General features: G+C 39.7%; 1 protein-coding gene across 9 annotated transcripts in view; it reads left to right on the top strand.

The window, feature by feature from the left end:
• Positions 1-14383, top strand: part of MAPKAP1 (MAPK associated protein 1) — a 156998-nt gene that overhangs the window by 33464 nt on the left and 109151 nt on the right. For all 9 annotated transcript variants that reach the window (XR_006286122.1, XR_005222442.2, XR_005222444.2 and 6 more), the window contains one exon: positions 3042-3190. Coding sequence is in view for 6 of the 9 variants with exons in the window: in XM_037879315.2 (XP_037735243.1) it covers positions 3042-3190 (149 nt within the window). In the remaining 3 variants the exon portion in view is untranslated. The remainder of the gene's footprint in view (positions 1-3041; positions 3191-14383) is intronic.

The raw sequence follows: 14383 nt of genomic DNA, 5'->3' as shown, positions 1-14383 counted from the left end.
TTTAGTCTGCTTCAGTAACTGTTTGTTCTCTGGAGGGGCAGCATGTAAATCTTTGGGACTTGAGAGAATCCAAATGTATGAATAAAGAGCAGAGCATCGACAGTTCAGGTGGATTGATGCTGATTCTCAGATAGTGATTGATTGAGTTTGGGGTGGTTTGCTCCAAGAGAAGATGTGGACCAAACTTGTCCAGTTTCAGTCACTTGTACTAGAGAATGAGACCCATTGGTTTTAGTAGGCTAAATGCTGCAGGCTCTGAGCTACATTCGTCCACCCTGATTTTGTAGAATCTGTGTAACATTAGGACCCTCCCTTTATTAAAAAAAAAATCAATTTCCATAAATTTGGGTTTAAACTCTTGCTGACAATCCTGCTATTATATCAAACAGCATTATAACAGGCTTCTTATGCCCCACTAATTTACACATTAACTTCATTATTACCCTTATTATCACAATACTGTACTTCATTGTGACTCAGGATGCTTGTTGCTCAAGCATGGTGTTATCAGGCCTTATTTTCCCAGATGAGGCCCCCACAAGGCAGCTTGCTGGAAGAGGGGAAGTACATGGGAATGGAGGAATTGCAACACTGGATTAGATTCATGGTCCTTCTAGTCCAGTATCCTGTCACCAATAGTGCCAGTCCTAGATGCTTCAGAGGAGGTGCAAGGAACCCTGATGGGATAACTTGCCCCAAGAGTGTTTCCTTTTAACCCCTACTAGTTAGGTGTGGGATTAAGCCCAGAAGCAAAAAATTAATATCGCTTCCAAAACTCTTGTTTATTTTTTAATATTTACTGTTACAATTCTGAATAAATCTAAGTCTCTAGCCATTACCATCAAGCAGTCTCCAGCTACAGATTACAGCCAGCTCGATATTAACCTATCTGGATGACAAAGGGGGCAACTTAGACAGTGCTAGTGGATGCTCAAAAGATGTGCACACACTTGTATATGCTGCCATGTTTCGGGCCCTTCAGCAGCCTCTGTTGAAATGTGACAGGTTCAGTCACAGAGACCCCCTTGGGACTGTCACCTAATGTGCTGAGATTACCTTTGAGCCCGTTTTCCCTGCCATCTTGGGACTTCCAGAATCCTGCCTTGTTGAGCCAAACATGCTAGCCTGCTGCAACACAGACCCAGGGTCCAGGCCATGCCCCCAAAGCTGGAGGCGTTAAGTGAAAACAGCTATGCAGGTTACCTGACTCCAGCACCCAGACACTCAGCTCCCAATGGGATCCAAACCCCAAATAAATCCGTTTTACTCTGTATAAAGTTTATACAGGGTAAACTCATAAATTGTCTGCCCTCTATAACACCGATAGAGAGATATGCACAGCTGTTTGCTCCCCCAGGTATTAATCACTTACTCTGGGTTCATTAATAAACAAAAGTGATTTTATTAAGTATAAAAAGTAGGATTTAAGTGGTTTCAGGTAATAACAGAACAAAGTAAGTCACCAAGCAAAATAAAGCAAAAACATGCAAGTCTAAGCCTAATACATTAAGAAACTGATTACAGGTAATATCTCACCCCCAGAGATGTTCCAATAAGCTTCTTCCACAGACTAGACTCCTTCCTAGTCTGGGCCCAATCCTTTCCCCTGGTACAGTCCTTGTTAGTTCCAGCAGCCATTTTAGGTGTTAAGCAGGAGCTTTCCCCTTTGTCCTGTTCCACCTCCTTTTATAGCTTTGGCACAAGGCGGGAATCTTTTGTATCTCTGGGTCTCCACCTCTTCTTCTAAATGGAAAAGTACCAGATTTAAGATGGATTTCAGCATCAGGTGACAGTCACATGTCCTGTGAGACCTCATTCTTCATTACCCATGGACTCGCCCACACATACACAGGAAGGCTTGCAGGTAACAAATCCATTCACAACCAATTGTCCTAGTCAATGGGAGCCATCAATATTCTAAGCTACCATTAATGATCCACACTTTGCATAATTACAATAGGACCTTAGAGTTATACTTCATATTTCTAGCTTCAGATACAAGAATGATACATACATACATACAAATAGGAAGAATATATTCAGTAGGTTATAACCTTTGTTATGATACCTTACAAGATACTTTTTGCATAAAGCATATTCCAGTTACATTATATTCACATTCATAAGCATATTTTAATAAAACACGGAGTGCAAGTCACAGAAACGTCATGACATTAAGCTTGCTATGCAGCTGTGAATCTATAGAACTTCAGTTATATCAGCTTCATTGTACAGAAGTGAAACATAGGTGCTGTGGAAGACTGAAGTACGTTGGATTGACATTTTTGATTCTCCTCATCTTGGTCAGCTGCTCCGTATCAAGAGCAGGACAAGATCTGAAATGAAGATCTTTGAAACTGAACCCAGCAACCACTCCACATGAGCACTGGTATGGACATATTATTAGAATGGAAGACCAGCAACTTCCGAATCATGTGAACCTAAGAATGCCACTACATGGCTGTGACCTTAAGCACCTGACCAGAGATAGATTCGAGTGGTGCTCAATCTGCAAGGAGGACACATCCTTTTGGGATTTGCCATGGTAGTGATGATTGTAACTCTAGGTATTCTTGATAATCATATTATTCTTATTTGTATTACAGTACTGCTTAAAGATCCTAATCAAGATCGGCACTCCGTTGCACTAGGCACAGTACAAACCTATAGTGACAGATGGTTCTTGTTGCATACAGCTTACAGGCTATATAGAAAAGATGGATGAGGGATGGGAGGAGAAAAATAAATGTCTAATCTCTTTTTAATCCCAATATGGTCTTGTAGTAATGACATCTACAGGTTAATTGTACGAAGAAGCTTTCAGCTTTGAATTTGGCACCTTTCAGTTTCGTTGTGTCCCCTTGTTCTTTTGTTATGAGACAGGGTGAATAGAAACTCCCAGTCTATCTTCTTAGGCTGTTCATTGTTTTATATAATTTTTATGATGTTCCCTCCGATTCATCTCTTCTCCATCATTTTTGCACATGGTAATGCAAATGCTTTTATCTCTCTCTCTTTTTTTTTTTTTTTTTTAATTGCAGCAGAGGAGCTAAGCTCACTGTTCGAAAAAAAGAATTTCAGAGTAAAGTCTCCACGTTCTGGGAAGCAGTCGTTACTGTCTGTGCGACTTGAGCAGTGCCCACTGCAGTTGAACAACCCTTTCAATGAGTACTCAAAATTTGATGGCAAGGTAAGTGAATCAAACATTTTCCCCCTACATAGAGCTGGCTTCTGATCGAAGGTTAGGTTGCTCTGTCTGCTCTTATGACATTACAATGTGTAGATATTTGTTTGGGCTTCAATTAAACATCACAACAGCCCTACAGTTCATTATTTTAAACTGGCTATCCTAAAATTTTTCTCTTTGTCTTCATTGTAATGGTTCCCAGAGGCAATAGCAATCGGAGCCAAATGAAAATGTATAATAAATAAATGGTATGTATGCTCTGCCCTAGTACTAGAAGGTTATATCATGGACTTTTGTCCATCCTTCAGCACGTGGTAGTTTCAGTAAAATGTTTAATGCAGCTGAGTCTTAGGCATCTTATCCCTACTCGATTACTGGTGTGTCCATGGATATCAATAGTCTGTTGCATTGCACAGAGTTTCTCTCTAGTAAATCTAGCCCCGCCCCTATAGTATCTGAGCACCTCACAAATTTTGGTGTATTTATCCTCACAGCACCCCTGTAAAGTAGTGAAGTGCTATCATCCCCAATTTAGAGATAGGAAACTGAGGCACAGAGACAAAGTGACTTGCTGAAAGTCCCACAGAAGTCCTGTGGTAGAACAGAAAATAACATCCTGGTCTCCCCAAGTCCCAGGCTAGTGCCCTTCTCTCTCTGCTGCCAGCTGCACAAGGGTCTCTGGTAGCTAGCAGAGCAACCTAAACACTCTCCCACTGCAACTTGAGACCATTACTCTTTGTTCTGTCATCTGCTATCACTGAGAACAGTCTAGAGCCATCCTCTTTGGAACCCCCTTTCAGGTAGTTGAAAGCAGCTATCAAATCCCCCCTCATTCTTCTCTTCCGCAGACTAAACAATCCCAGTTCCCTCAGCCTCTCCTCATAAGTCATGTGTTCCAGTCCCCTAATCATTTTGTTGCCCTCTGCTGGACACTTTCCAATTTTTCCACATCCTCCTTGTAGTGTGGAGCCCAAAACTGGACACGGCACTCCAGATGAGGCCTCACCAATGTCGAATAGAGGGGAATGATCACGTCCCTTGATCTGCTGGCAATGCCCCTACGTATACAGCGCAAAATGCCATTGGCCTTCTTGGCAACAAGGGCACATATTGACTCATATCCAGCTTCTTGAGAACTTTAAGCCCTAGGTCCTTTCCTGCAGAACTGCTGCCTAGCCATTCGGTCCCTAGTCTGTAGCGGTGCATGGGATTCTTCCGTCCTAAGTGCAGGATTCTGCACTTGTCCTTGTTGAACCTCATCAGATTTCTTTTGGCCCAATCTTCTAATTTGTCTAGGTCCCTCTGTATCCTATCCCTATCCTCCAGCATATCTACCCTCCTCCCAGTTTAGTGTCACCTGCAAACTTGCTGAGGGTGCAATCTACGCCATCCTCCAGATCATTAATGAAGATATTGAACAAAACCGGCCCCAGGACCGACCCTTGGGGCACTCCACTTGATACCGGCTGCCAACTAGACATGGAGCGATTGATCATGACCTGTTGAGCCTGACGATCTAGCCAGCTTTCTATCCAACTTATAGCCCATTTGTCTTTAATTTGCTGGCAAGAATACTGTGGGAGACCACGTCAAATGCTTTGGTAAAGTCAAAGAATAACACGTCCACTGCTTTCCCCTCATCCACAGAGCCAGTTATCTCGTCCTAGAAGGCAATTAGATTAGTCATAGAAGGCAATTAGATTAGATTTCTTTCCCTCCTGGAAGGTTCCCACCTCCCAGAGTCTGCAGTGGCAAATAGGGCAGGAGGAGTAGCTTGCGAGGACCTGGGGTTGAAGGGAGAGTGATGGTAGAAATCTCACTGGAACAGATGAGTACTTCTCTGACTTGAGTTTAGCCAGTGGGATCTGAGTTTAGAATAGGGCCCAAATGGCTGGCAGGGATTGAAAAATCTTCCAGAACCATCAACTTCAGCTTTGGCAAGGTCTGTACGTTGCCTCTGTGACGTCTAAACCCAAGTAGTCAGAGGGGCTGAAGAGCACTGGGTCTAGCTGTAGCCATTTCTTAGAGAGCTGCTGTTGAAGCCTGGTTGGAACTGCATTGGCGTGTGAGGGGAAAGTAAGTTGATCAATATCATGCAATTTTAAGGTTTATATCTTTCAATCCCCTGGAGCTAGTACAACACTTTATTCATCAGGCAAAGACATCTATCTTTCCAGTGGTGGGAGCAGCAGTTTCTATCCCGTTAGCAGGGCCGGCTCCAGGCACCAGCGTTCCCAGCAGGTGCTTGGGGCAGCAATTCGGCGGCAGCTTCTCTACTGCGCCCACCGCAGCGGCAAATTGGCAGTAGTTCTTCCTTTTGCCATCTGCGGCGGCAGTTTTTTTCACTGCTTGGGGCAGCAAAAACTGTAGAGCTGGCCCTGCCCTTTAGTACCTTCAGAAATGTTTGTTGATTCATGGGTAATGTACAGACCATTTGCCAGACAGAAACATAGGAGATGCCATAATGGATCATACCAGAGGTCCATCTAATCCAGTCTAGAGTCTTTATGACTAGTTGCTTTGCTTTGCAGAGTATCTGCCCGCCCACCCACACATCCCAAACCCCTATTGAAGTTGTGTCACAGTGCTAGTCTTTTCTGATTCCTTCCATATAAATATTTATTTAGATTTTCTCTGAAAGCACTTCACCCTCAAAGAGTATCCATCCAAGGCTCTCAGTGCCCTTTGATGTACATGTAAAAACAGTACCATAAGGAATGCAAAATATAAATCACCCAACACAACAGCACTTCCTTTTACACAGTAACCCTCACCTAATCAACAGTCAGCAAAGCAATGTATCTTAAAAATCCCATTCCCTACAAGACAGAAATCTTACCCCAACCACCTTAGTCGCTCCATAGGGCCAGCTCAAATAGTCAGACTTTGCAGCGTGCCTGGAAGGTCAGCTTAGTTATTCAAATACAATTAAATTGTGAGCTAACTACCATGTGTTACCTAGAAGTAAATCAAGAATTGTTTCTTTTGTGTGCAAGGTTCCCCTCAGCTTTTATCACTTCCATGTCTATTATAAACTCTGAAAAAATATAAACATTAGGATCATAGGGCAGTGTCACAATGTGCTGAAAAAATTACAGATGGCAGAGTAGCTCTGTTTTCTGCTGGATTAGTTTGTGGGGACTTCAGTGGGAGTGGCGAGTATGAGCTTCACTACTGTTTTGGTGGGAAATCTTCGCTTTCTGTCAAGTGTTTTTAACATGGAAAATCAGACATGTAATTTGATTAAACATATCTAGAGAAGTAGTTTGTGGAGTTGTAGAGCATTGACTGCCTCTTTATATGTTATCTTGTATTTGTTAGTATTGCATTAATTAGTGCAAACTCTGTGTTTGAGAGAATTACTTGGTGCCTTGCTGCCAACAATAGTAGGATGGCGGTCTTTTTCTGCAGTTCATATTTTGGTGTTCTTGAGTCCGTGGATTCTGATTTGCCAAAGGGTTATGAACTTTTCATGATATACTTCCGATGGCTATTGTGTTCAGAGGAGATTTAAAAAAAAACAAACTCTGGACTAGAGGAAATTATCCTCATTCACAAAGGTTGAAATCTTGTAACCTGTGAAAGCTTGAGCAAGACTTGAGCTAAATATGTGGGGCAGGGTGTCTTGGGAAGTTGGGGAATGGAAAAATTACTCCTCATCAACCTCCTAACCCCCGCTACTTTTTTTCCTTCTTTAGTATGTATTACAGCTGACTAGAATTAAAATCTTATTTTCATCTATTTAACACTGATGCATTTGGCAGGTGTGTAATGAAAATCGGTAACATTTGAAGGAAATTGTACTGTACATATTAGTCATTTTTATAATCATTTTGAAATGTATCAATATGATACGCAGTGACATCTTGGTGATTAATAGAGAATTATATTTCAGTCAAGCCTTTTTTTACCCTAGAAATTAAAATGCCTATTCAAATAACGCTGCAAAATAATCAAATTAGCATTTTGTGAATGCATAATTGGATTATATTAGTTATAGCAGCATTGTTTGTACTACTGTGTGTAAGTTTGTGTCAGCATTTTGATTATAAAACCCTTTCTTCCAGGCTTCATATGCATTACCTATTTAAAAAACACAGTAATAACAACCCTGCATCCCAGCTGAGCTGTAGTACGGCTTTTACAGTTCAGTAGTGAATTACTTTACCTAGTTAGGTTTTCTTCAGTTTTGCTGTATTTTTTAAATAGTAATTTGAAATTATAAACATGTAACTTTTTCATTATTCTATGGCAATATTTTTTAATGAAATTTTGTAGGTGGGACCAATACTCTTTGGTATTTAAATATTTTTTTAGTGATAAGAGATGAGCAGTATTTTTTTCGCAAATATTTATAACTCTTTTCCTGGGAATAGTGCACATCTTATTTACATAATTAACTGAGCTACTCATGTCTCTTGGGGAAATGATACATAATTGGGGAGAGAAGGGTGGATAAGGAGGGACTTGGGGCCTAATTAAACATGTTTTAAAAAACCCTACTTAATTATGTATTTACTCAAGAGACCAGAGTGGCTCTAAAATCCTCTTTAAGATTATTACTAAGGCTTTGATTTAAAAATTTTAAAAATTATTGTAATGTAGATTTTCTGTTTGTTGAATAAAATACTTTTTGTGGATCACTGGCAAACAAAAAGAAAAGTACATCAGCCACTCTAGCCAAGCTCAGAGAGAGAGAGAGAGTGTGTGTGTGTGAGAGAGAGAGAGAGCAAGAGAGAGAAAACTTGTATTAACTCTAAAATCATACCTCTGAATATTTTAATTCTAATCCTGAATATGCCTTCATAAATAAATTAAATGAAATAAAATCCTCTTTAGTGAGTTTTTGTTGTTTAATGAATCCTATTTTTAAGTGATTATCTTAAAATAATACAAAGCATTAAATTCTATAATTTTAAACATGCCACTCTGTTAAATCTCTCAATTTTCCAGGTGTTTTCTGTCAGACTTAGTGTCTGTTTCATAATCACTTCTGTATGTTTATGAAATAATAACATTTTAAAGCACTCTAATCTCTTCCTGTTGTTTTGATCAGTTTATTGAGTTATCAAAAATAAATTAGAAAATACAGCTTCTAAAATACACCCACAATGGAAGCATTATGATCAGCTCACACAAGAGTTCTGGGAACCCTTGTCACACAGCCAAATTGAATATCTGGTAGTTTCACATACACTAAAATACTCCCTTTTAAAAATAAATAAATAAAAGGGAGGGCAAACTAAATGTTTACTTTACCCAGCCAAATGGGGTAGCAGACCGATTGTCTAAACCTTTTTGTTTTCTCTTTAAATCAATTTCTCTTGACAAACTTGTAGCCCCAACAGCCAGCAGATAGCTGCAATTGTGTGTCAATCATTCACATGCACTGTCTTTGTTTAATATGTAATGGTAAACTGGGCTGATGGGAATCTGGTGGCACTAGAGACCTTTGACCCCTTGTACTCTATCCAGTTGTAATTTGTATATAGGAAATTATGTTAAAGTACCAGAAATTGGCGGCCAAATTGTTTTTACTGCAAGCCTAATAATGAATTTACACACTCTAATGACAGATGACACACTATTCTCTGCCAACAGGTTTTTTTAAAGATCGTTTTTTGTTGTTTGTTGATTCTTTCACTTTCTGGATGTTAACAGGGGGAAAACAAGGCTAGCTTTAAAATAGTTTTCCAACCCGTGGCATAGACAGCAGCATAAGGGAGTATTGGTGGCCTTGTGATTAAGGCATGGCACTGGGCGTCAGGAAATCAAGATCTGTTCCCAGTTCCTGCCACAAATTTTGCATGTTCTTGGACACATGATTTAGACTGCAATCCTGCAATGTGCTCCACATGGGTAAATTCCCATTGCAGGACTGGGAATTTAATCTCCCTGTGCCTCAGTTTCTTCATCTATAAAATGGAGCTAATACTGCTTGCCTATCTTTATTAATATTTATGAAGTACTTAAGATCTTCTGATAAAAAAACTGTACAGACACAGGGAATATTTATTTTCAAACCATAGGCTGAGGGAAAGAATGATTGTTCAAGAGACTTAACCTCCAAAGGTACTTACCTAGTACAGTATGAGTTTCAGAGCTGTTTAGTTGGGTGGCTATCTACACTAAAAAGAAGAATGTTAACAAGATGCTTTCAAGTGACAAGGATAGTGAGGTCTCTGACTATAAATAAAATGATGAGCTTTGTGATAGACTTATAAATAGAATGTGTGACCACTGCGGAGGTCTCTCCCAGACACTCCAGGGTATTATCCCTGAAGTAAGTCCACATTCAACTTCTCTCCCAAATCATTGCTAACCTTCTTGAGAAGTTGGTAGCCAGTGAAACGTTGACAAGGCACACTTCTGTCAAACTTATTTCTATGAGATGCCTGTTGCCTAAATGGTGCAAATATCAGACATTTTGTCCTCAAAATAATGTCATCGAACACAAAAGTGCTATGGGAAAATCAAAGTAGGAACAGATGCTCAATATGTTCAAAATAGTCAATGGAGAATTGGGAATCTAGTGATTTAGCTAAAAGTCTGCTTAACTCTAGAATAATATAGAAACACAGAGGTGAAATGCTTTTTCTGTGCCCAGAGAAAATACTGCAGTCCTCCAATTGCACTTTAGCTCCTCTGACATTAATCACAAGCTAGAAATCAGAATGAAGGATATATTTTAGCTGCACTGATCTCTTATGTGCCTGTTGGTGGAAGGGAAGTGACCTGAAGAAGATTTCTGTGTAGCTCGAAAGTTGTCCCTTCCACTAGCAGGATCTGGTCCAATAAAAGATACTACCTCACCCACCTTGTCTCTCTCATAACCTGGGACCAGTATGGCTGCAGCAACACTGCAAATAGAACAGACTCTCTGCTTTTATTTTATCTGGACAGGTGCTGAAAAACGTATCCTCAGAATTGGGGCCTTTTTGTAATACAGAAAGGGTTTTTGTGAATGTGATTGTGGTAACTTCTTAAAAACCCCACAACTTCTCCTTTAGTAACTGTTTTTACAATGAAGCTGTAGAAAGCAGAGGGGAAGGGATAATTCATGAGTGCTAATTGCTTGGCTGTTAATTTTCATAAGTGTTGATAGAAGCAGTTCCTTAAATTAAACTTTGTTTAAAATGTATCAAGGGAAATATTCCACAATGTCGGGCCTGAAGTGAAAATTAATATGAATGCTGTGGCAATTAACACGTACTGGTTAATAGCTTTTAGCAGCATTTTGGGATGATAGTCCTTAAATACATTTTTGCATGCTGCTCTTGTTTCAGTCTTGTTCCAGTGTATGTCTGGATAATTATGAACAAATGTTTTCCACAATCACCAATATTAAATAGCTTTACACAAAGATAAAGAACTTTTGAAAGAGGCAATACAGCTATTAATACTGAAAATATCTAAATTATGAATTCAGGATTAAAAACTCAATGTGAAAAGATTTAAATTTTTTTGCCCATAAGCTGAATAGAATGTTTCCACCTGTATTCTGAATATTATGTTTTGATTTAGCAAGTGTAGCTTCAATAGTTTGTATATCACCATTTACTTATTCTACAACTTCAGTTGTTCAGATACCATTATGATAGCGAACAAATCCTAAATATATAAGGCATATGTTGTTGTTGTTTTAATCAATATTGCCTTTCACATCTATAGTGTTCAATTAGGTTGATTGTAGAATATGTTTGCATTTTGTCTATACCATATATATCTAAAAATATAATATGAGGTCTGGCATAGTGGCTTATAGAGAGAGATTTTGTAAATTATATACACAAAAACTATTCCGAATCTCCTATTTTGTGGTATGGTGCTCTCTGAACAGGCCAGATTCTTCAGCTTCAGAAGATGCTCATTGCAGAATTTTCTACAATAAGATCTCCTTCAAGCCTTTTACAAGACCACTTAGAAATGCCAAGATGTTTTTTGCTCTTCTGCAGCTGGAAACTGCTTTTTCCTCTCTCTCTCTCGTATTTCCCACGTTTTCATAAGTTTTCCTATTACAAAGCTGCCCCACTATTCTGTATGTAAATACTTTCCCATCAAGTTTCTGTTTGCCCTTCCACCTTCTTTTTCTCTCCTCTAGTAATTCACATGCTGCAGATAAGTGTTGTAGCACATCTAGGTATGGTCACGTTCCGGTGCAGAGTTGCAAAAATAAGACGCTTCTTCATCTGATTCGTCTTGTTATGATCACTTTGGTTCTAATAAATCGTTAATAACACTCAGTGTGTTTGGCTTCCAAACCTGTTGATGACATTGTACAGCAGGGGTTCTCAAACTGGGGGATGGGACCCCTCAAGGAGTCACGAGGCTATTACATGGGGGGCATGAGCTATCAGCCTCCACCCCAAACCTCTCTTTGCCTCCAGCATTTATAATGGTGGTAAATATATAAAAATGTGTTTTTAATTTATAAGGGGGGTTGCACTCAGATGCTTGCTATGTGAAAAGGGTCACCTGTACAAAAGTTTGAAAAACAATGTTTTACAGTATAAATTCATTAATCCATAGTAATTACTGGGATACATATTGCTGAATTTAATAGCTAACAGTTGTGTGTCTATATACACACAAAATAAATGTGTACAAATGTGAATGCACTGCATATGTATGTGTGGTATTTTTTTCTAACCTTTGGCAATTTGTTTCCAATATTCTGTTGCTTTTTTTTCCCTTGGATTTTCTGAGATTCCCCCTTTCTATATGCTTTGTGTACTTGGGGCTCTAACAAACTCCACCCTTTTTCTCTCCCAGTTTTCAACAGAACTCCTAGAGTTGCTTTGCATTAACTCTGGCAGGACGGGCAGAATCTTCCTCCGCTTGACTCTTGGATTCACTTGGTAGGAAGAGAAATATAGCCTGCCCCTGTAAGAAGTCGTCTATTCATGAGCATTGTTTTCCTACTTGGGGAGGATTTATGTGTAAGAGCACTTTAAAAAGCAGTACAATTTCTGCCATTATACAACTAATTTAAAGCCCTCTTACCTCCCTCACAGGGGTGCTGAGGGTTAATTAGGTAATGTTTGTAAAGCACTTTGGAGATAAAGCACTTATAAATGCTGGATGTTGTTAATCCTTTTTCTGACTCATTTTAAAAATCAAAGTGCAGGTTATCTGAAGGCCTCTATCAAGACAAAGCAAACTGTATGGAGCCTCCAAACTCCATTAAAGCATTCTCTTAAAAGGTGAGGAGGCACGGGGCCAATAGAAGATAGGACAAGACAATAGCCATACGGAGTCTGGTTTAACATTCAAAAACCAGTAGGAGAACACTTCAGTCATCAGCAATGATGATTAGGGGTCTAGAGCACATGACTTATGAGGAGAGGCTGAGGGAGCTGGGATTGTTTAGTCTGCAGAAGAGAAGAATGAGGGGGGATTTGATAGCTGCTTTCAACTACCTGAAAGGGGGTTCCAAAGAGGATGGCTCTAGACTGTTCTCAATGGTAGCAGATGACAGAACGAGGAGTAATGGTCTCAAGTTGCAATGGGGGAGGTTTAGATTGGATATTAGGAAAAACTTTTTCACTAAGAGGGTGGTGAAACACTGGAATGCGTTACCTAGGGAGGTGGTAGAATCTCCTTCCTTACAGGTTTTTAAGGTCAGGCTTGACAAAGCCCTGGCTGGGATGATTTAACTGGGACTTGGTCCTGCTTTGAGCAGGGGGTTGGACTAGATTACCTTCTGGGGTCCCTTCCAACCCTGATATTCTATGATTCTATGATTCTATGATTCTGGTCACTCAATAACAGAACTCCAAGTGGCAATTCTTCAACAAAAAAACTTCAAAAACAGACTCCAATATGAAGCTGCAGAACTGGAATTAATTTGCAAACTGGATACCATCAGGTTAGGCCTGAATAAAGACTGGGACTGGTTGGGTCATTACACAACTTAAACTTAATTTCCCCCTACTGTTACTCACACCTTCTTGTCAACTGTCTGTAATGGGCCACTCTTACCACTTCAAAAGTTATTTCTCCTCCCTTGGTATCCTGCCGTTAATTGATTTATCTCGTTAGACTGACCTAACACTTGGTAAAGCAACCCACATCCTTTCATGTATTTGTACCTGCTCCTGTATCTTTTATTTCATACATCTGATGAAGTGGGTTCTAGCCCATGAAAGCTTATGCCCAAATAAATTTGTTAGTCTCTAAGGTGCCACAAGGATGCCTCGGTGTTTTTTTTTTTGACCGTCTGTGTATCAAGAAAAAAGAAAAGGAGTACTTGTGGCATCTTAGAGACTAACCAATTTATTTGAGCATAAGCTTTCGTGAGCTACAGCTCACTTCATCGGATGCATCCTAAGGTGCCACAAGTACTCCTTTTCTTTTTGCGAATACAGACTAACACGGCTGTTACTCTGAAACCTGTGTATCAAGAAGCTTTCAGCACCCATGGAATGTGTAGCTAATGAAACAGTTCTTCAAAAACTGAGAAACAGTCTTGCATGCAGTGTTATATATTCTCCTAATGTGTGTGTGCGCGCACATACCGTAATATACAGTTTCTTAAACTGAACTTAAAAATTATCACTTTCTAAAATACATTTTCTCTTATTAGAAATGTGATTAATTAACGTGAGTCATGCTGTTAGTTGGCTTTTATTGGAACAGTCTTTTATTAGGAGATGCCTGATTTCTTCTTCATTATGTCAAAGCTGAAATTGATTCTGATGCCCAATCAGTGTGCCTAAATATTTTCTTAGCCCCATCAGATACAGTAGAGTTTGCTATGGAGAGAGAAGCCTTGCACAGGGGGATCAATTAAGCAGTGTACTGAAAGTTGGAAACACAAGCATTCGTGTGTTCTATATATTGATTAAAATATATTAAGCTCGGCTGATACGTAATTAAAATACTTCAGAACTTGTTTTGTTACTTAGTACAGAGGAGCCATTTTAAAGAAGATAAAGGAGTGCTGGAAATGTAATACCTGCTGGATATCTGCAGTGAGCAGCCTAATGCATAGGATGCAATACATCCAGGTAAAGAGCTCTTGCAAATTTTGCAATGAAATAGTCACTCAGGGAGCCTCCAACCCCCTTGTGCACTCTGTAGGACAGGTTTGGGCACGAAGGGGCATCAGATGTTATGGGATCTGTGTCCCTGTGGATTCAGTGGCTCTAGTGCCCTGCTTAAGTGGCACAGACTAACGTCGGCAGCCTTTCTGTT

The sequence above is a fragment of the Chelonia mydas genome, chromosome 16 (assembly GCF_015237465.2).
Source record: "Chelonia mydas isolate rCheMyd1 chromosome 16, rCheMyd1.pri.v2, whole genome shotgun sequence".
Classification (NCBI taxonomy): Eukaryota; Metazoa; Chordata; order Testudines; family Cheloniidae; genus Chelonia; species Chelonia mydas.
Note: the sequence above shows the minus strand (reverse complement) of the source record. Positions and strands in the feature narration are given on the sequence as shown.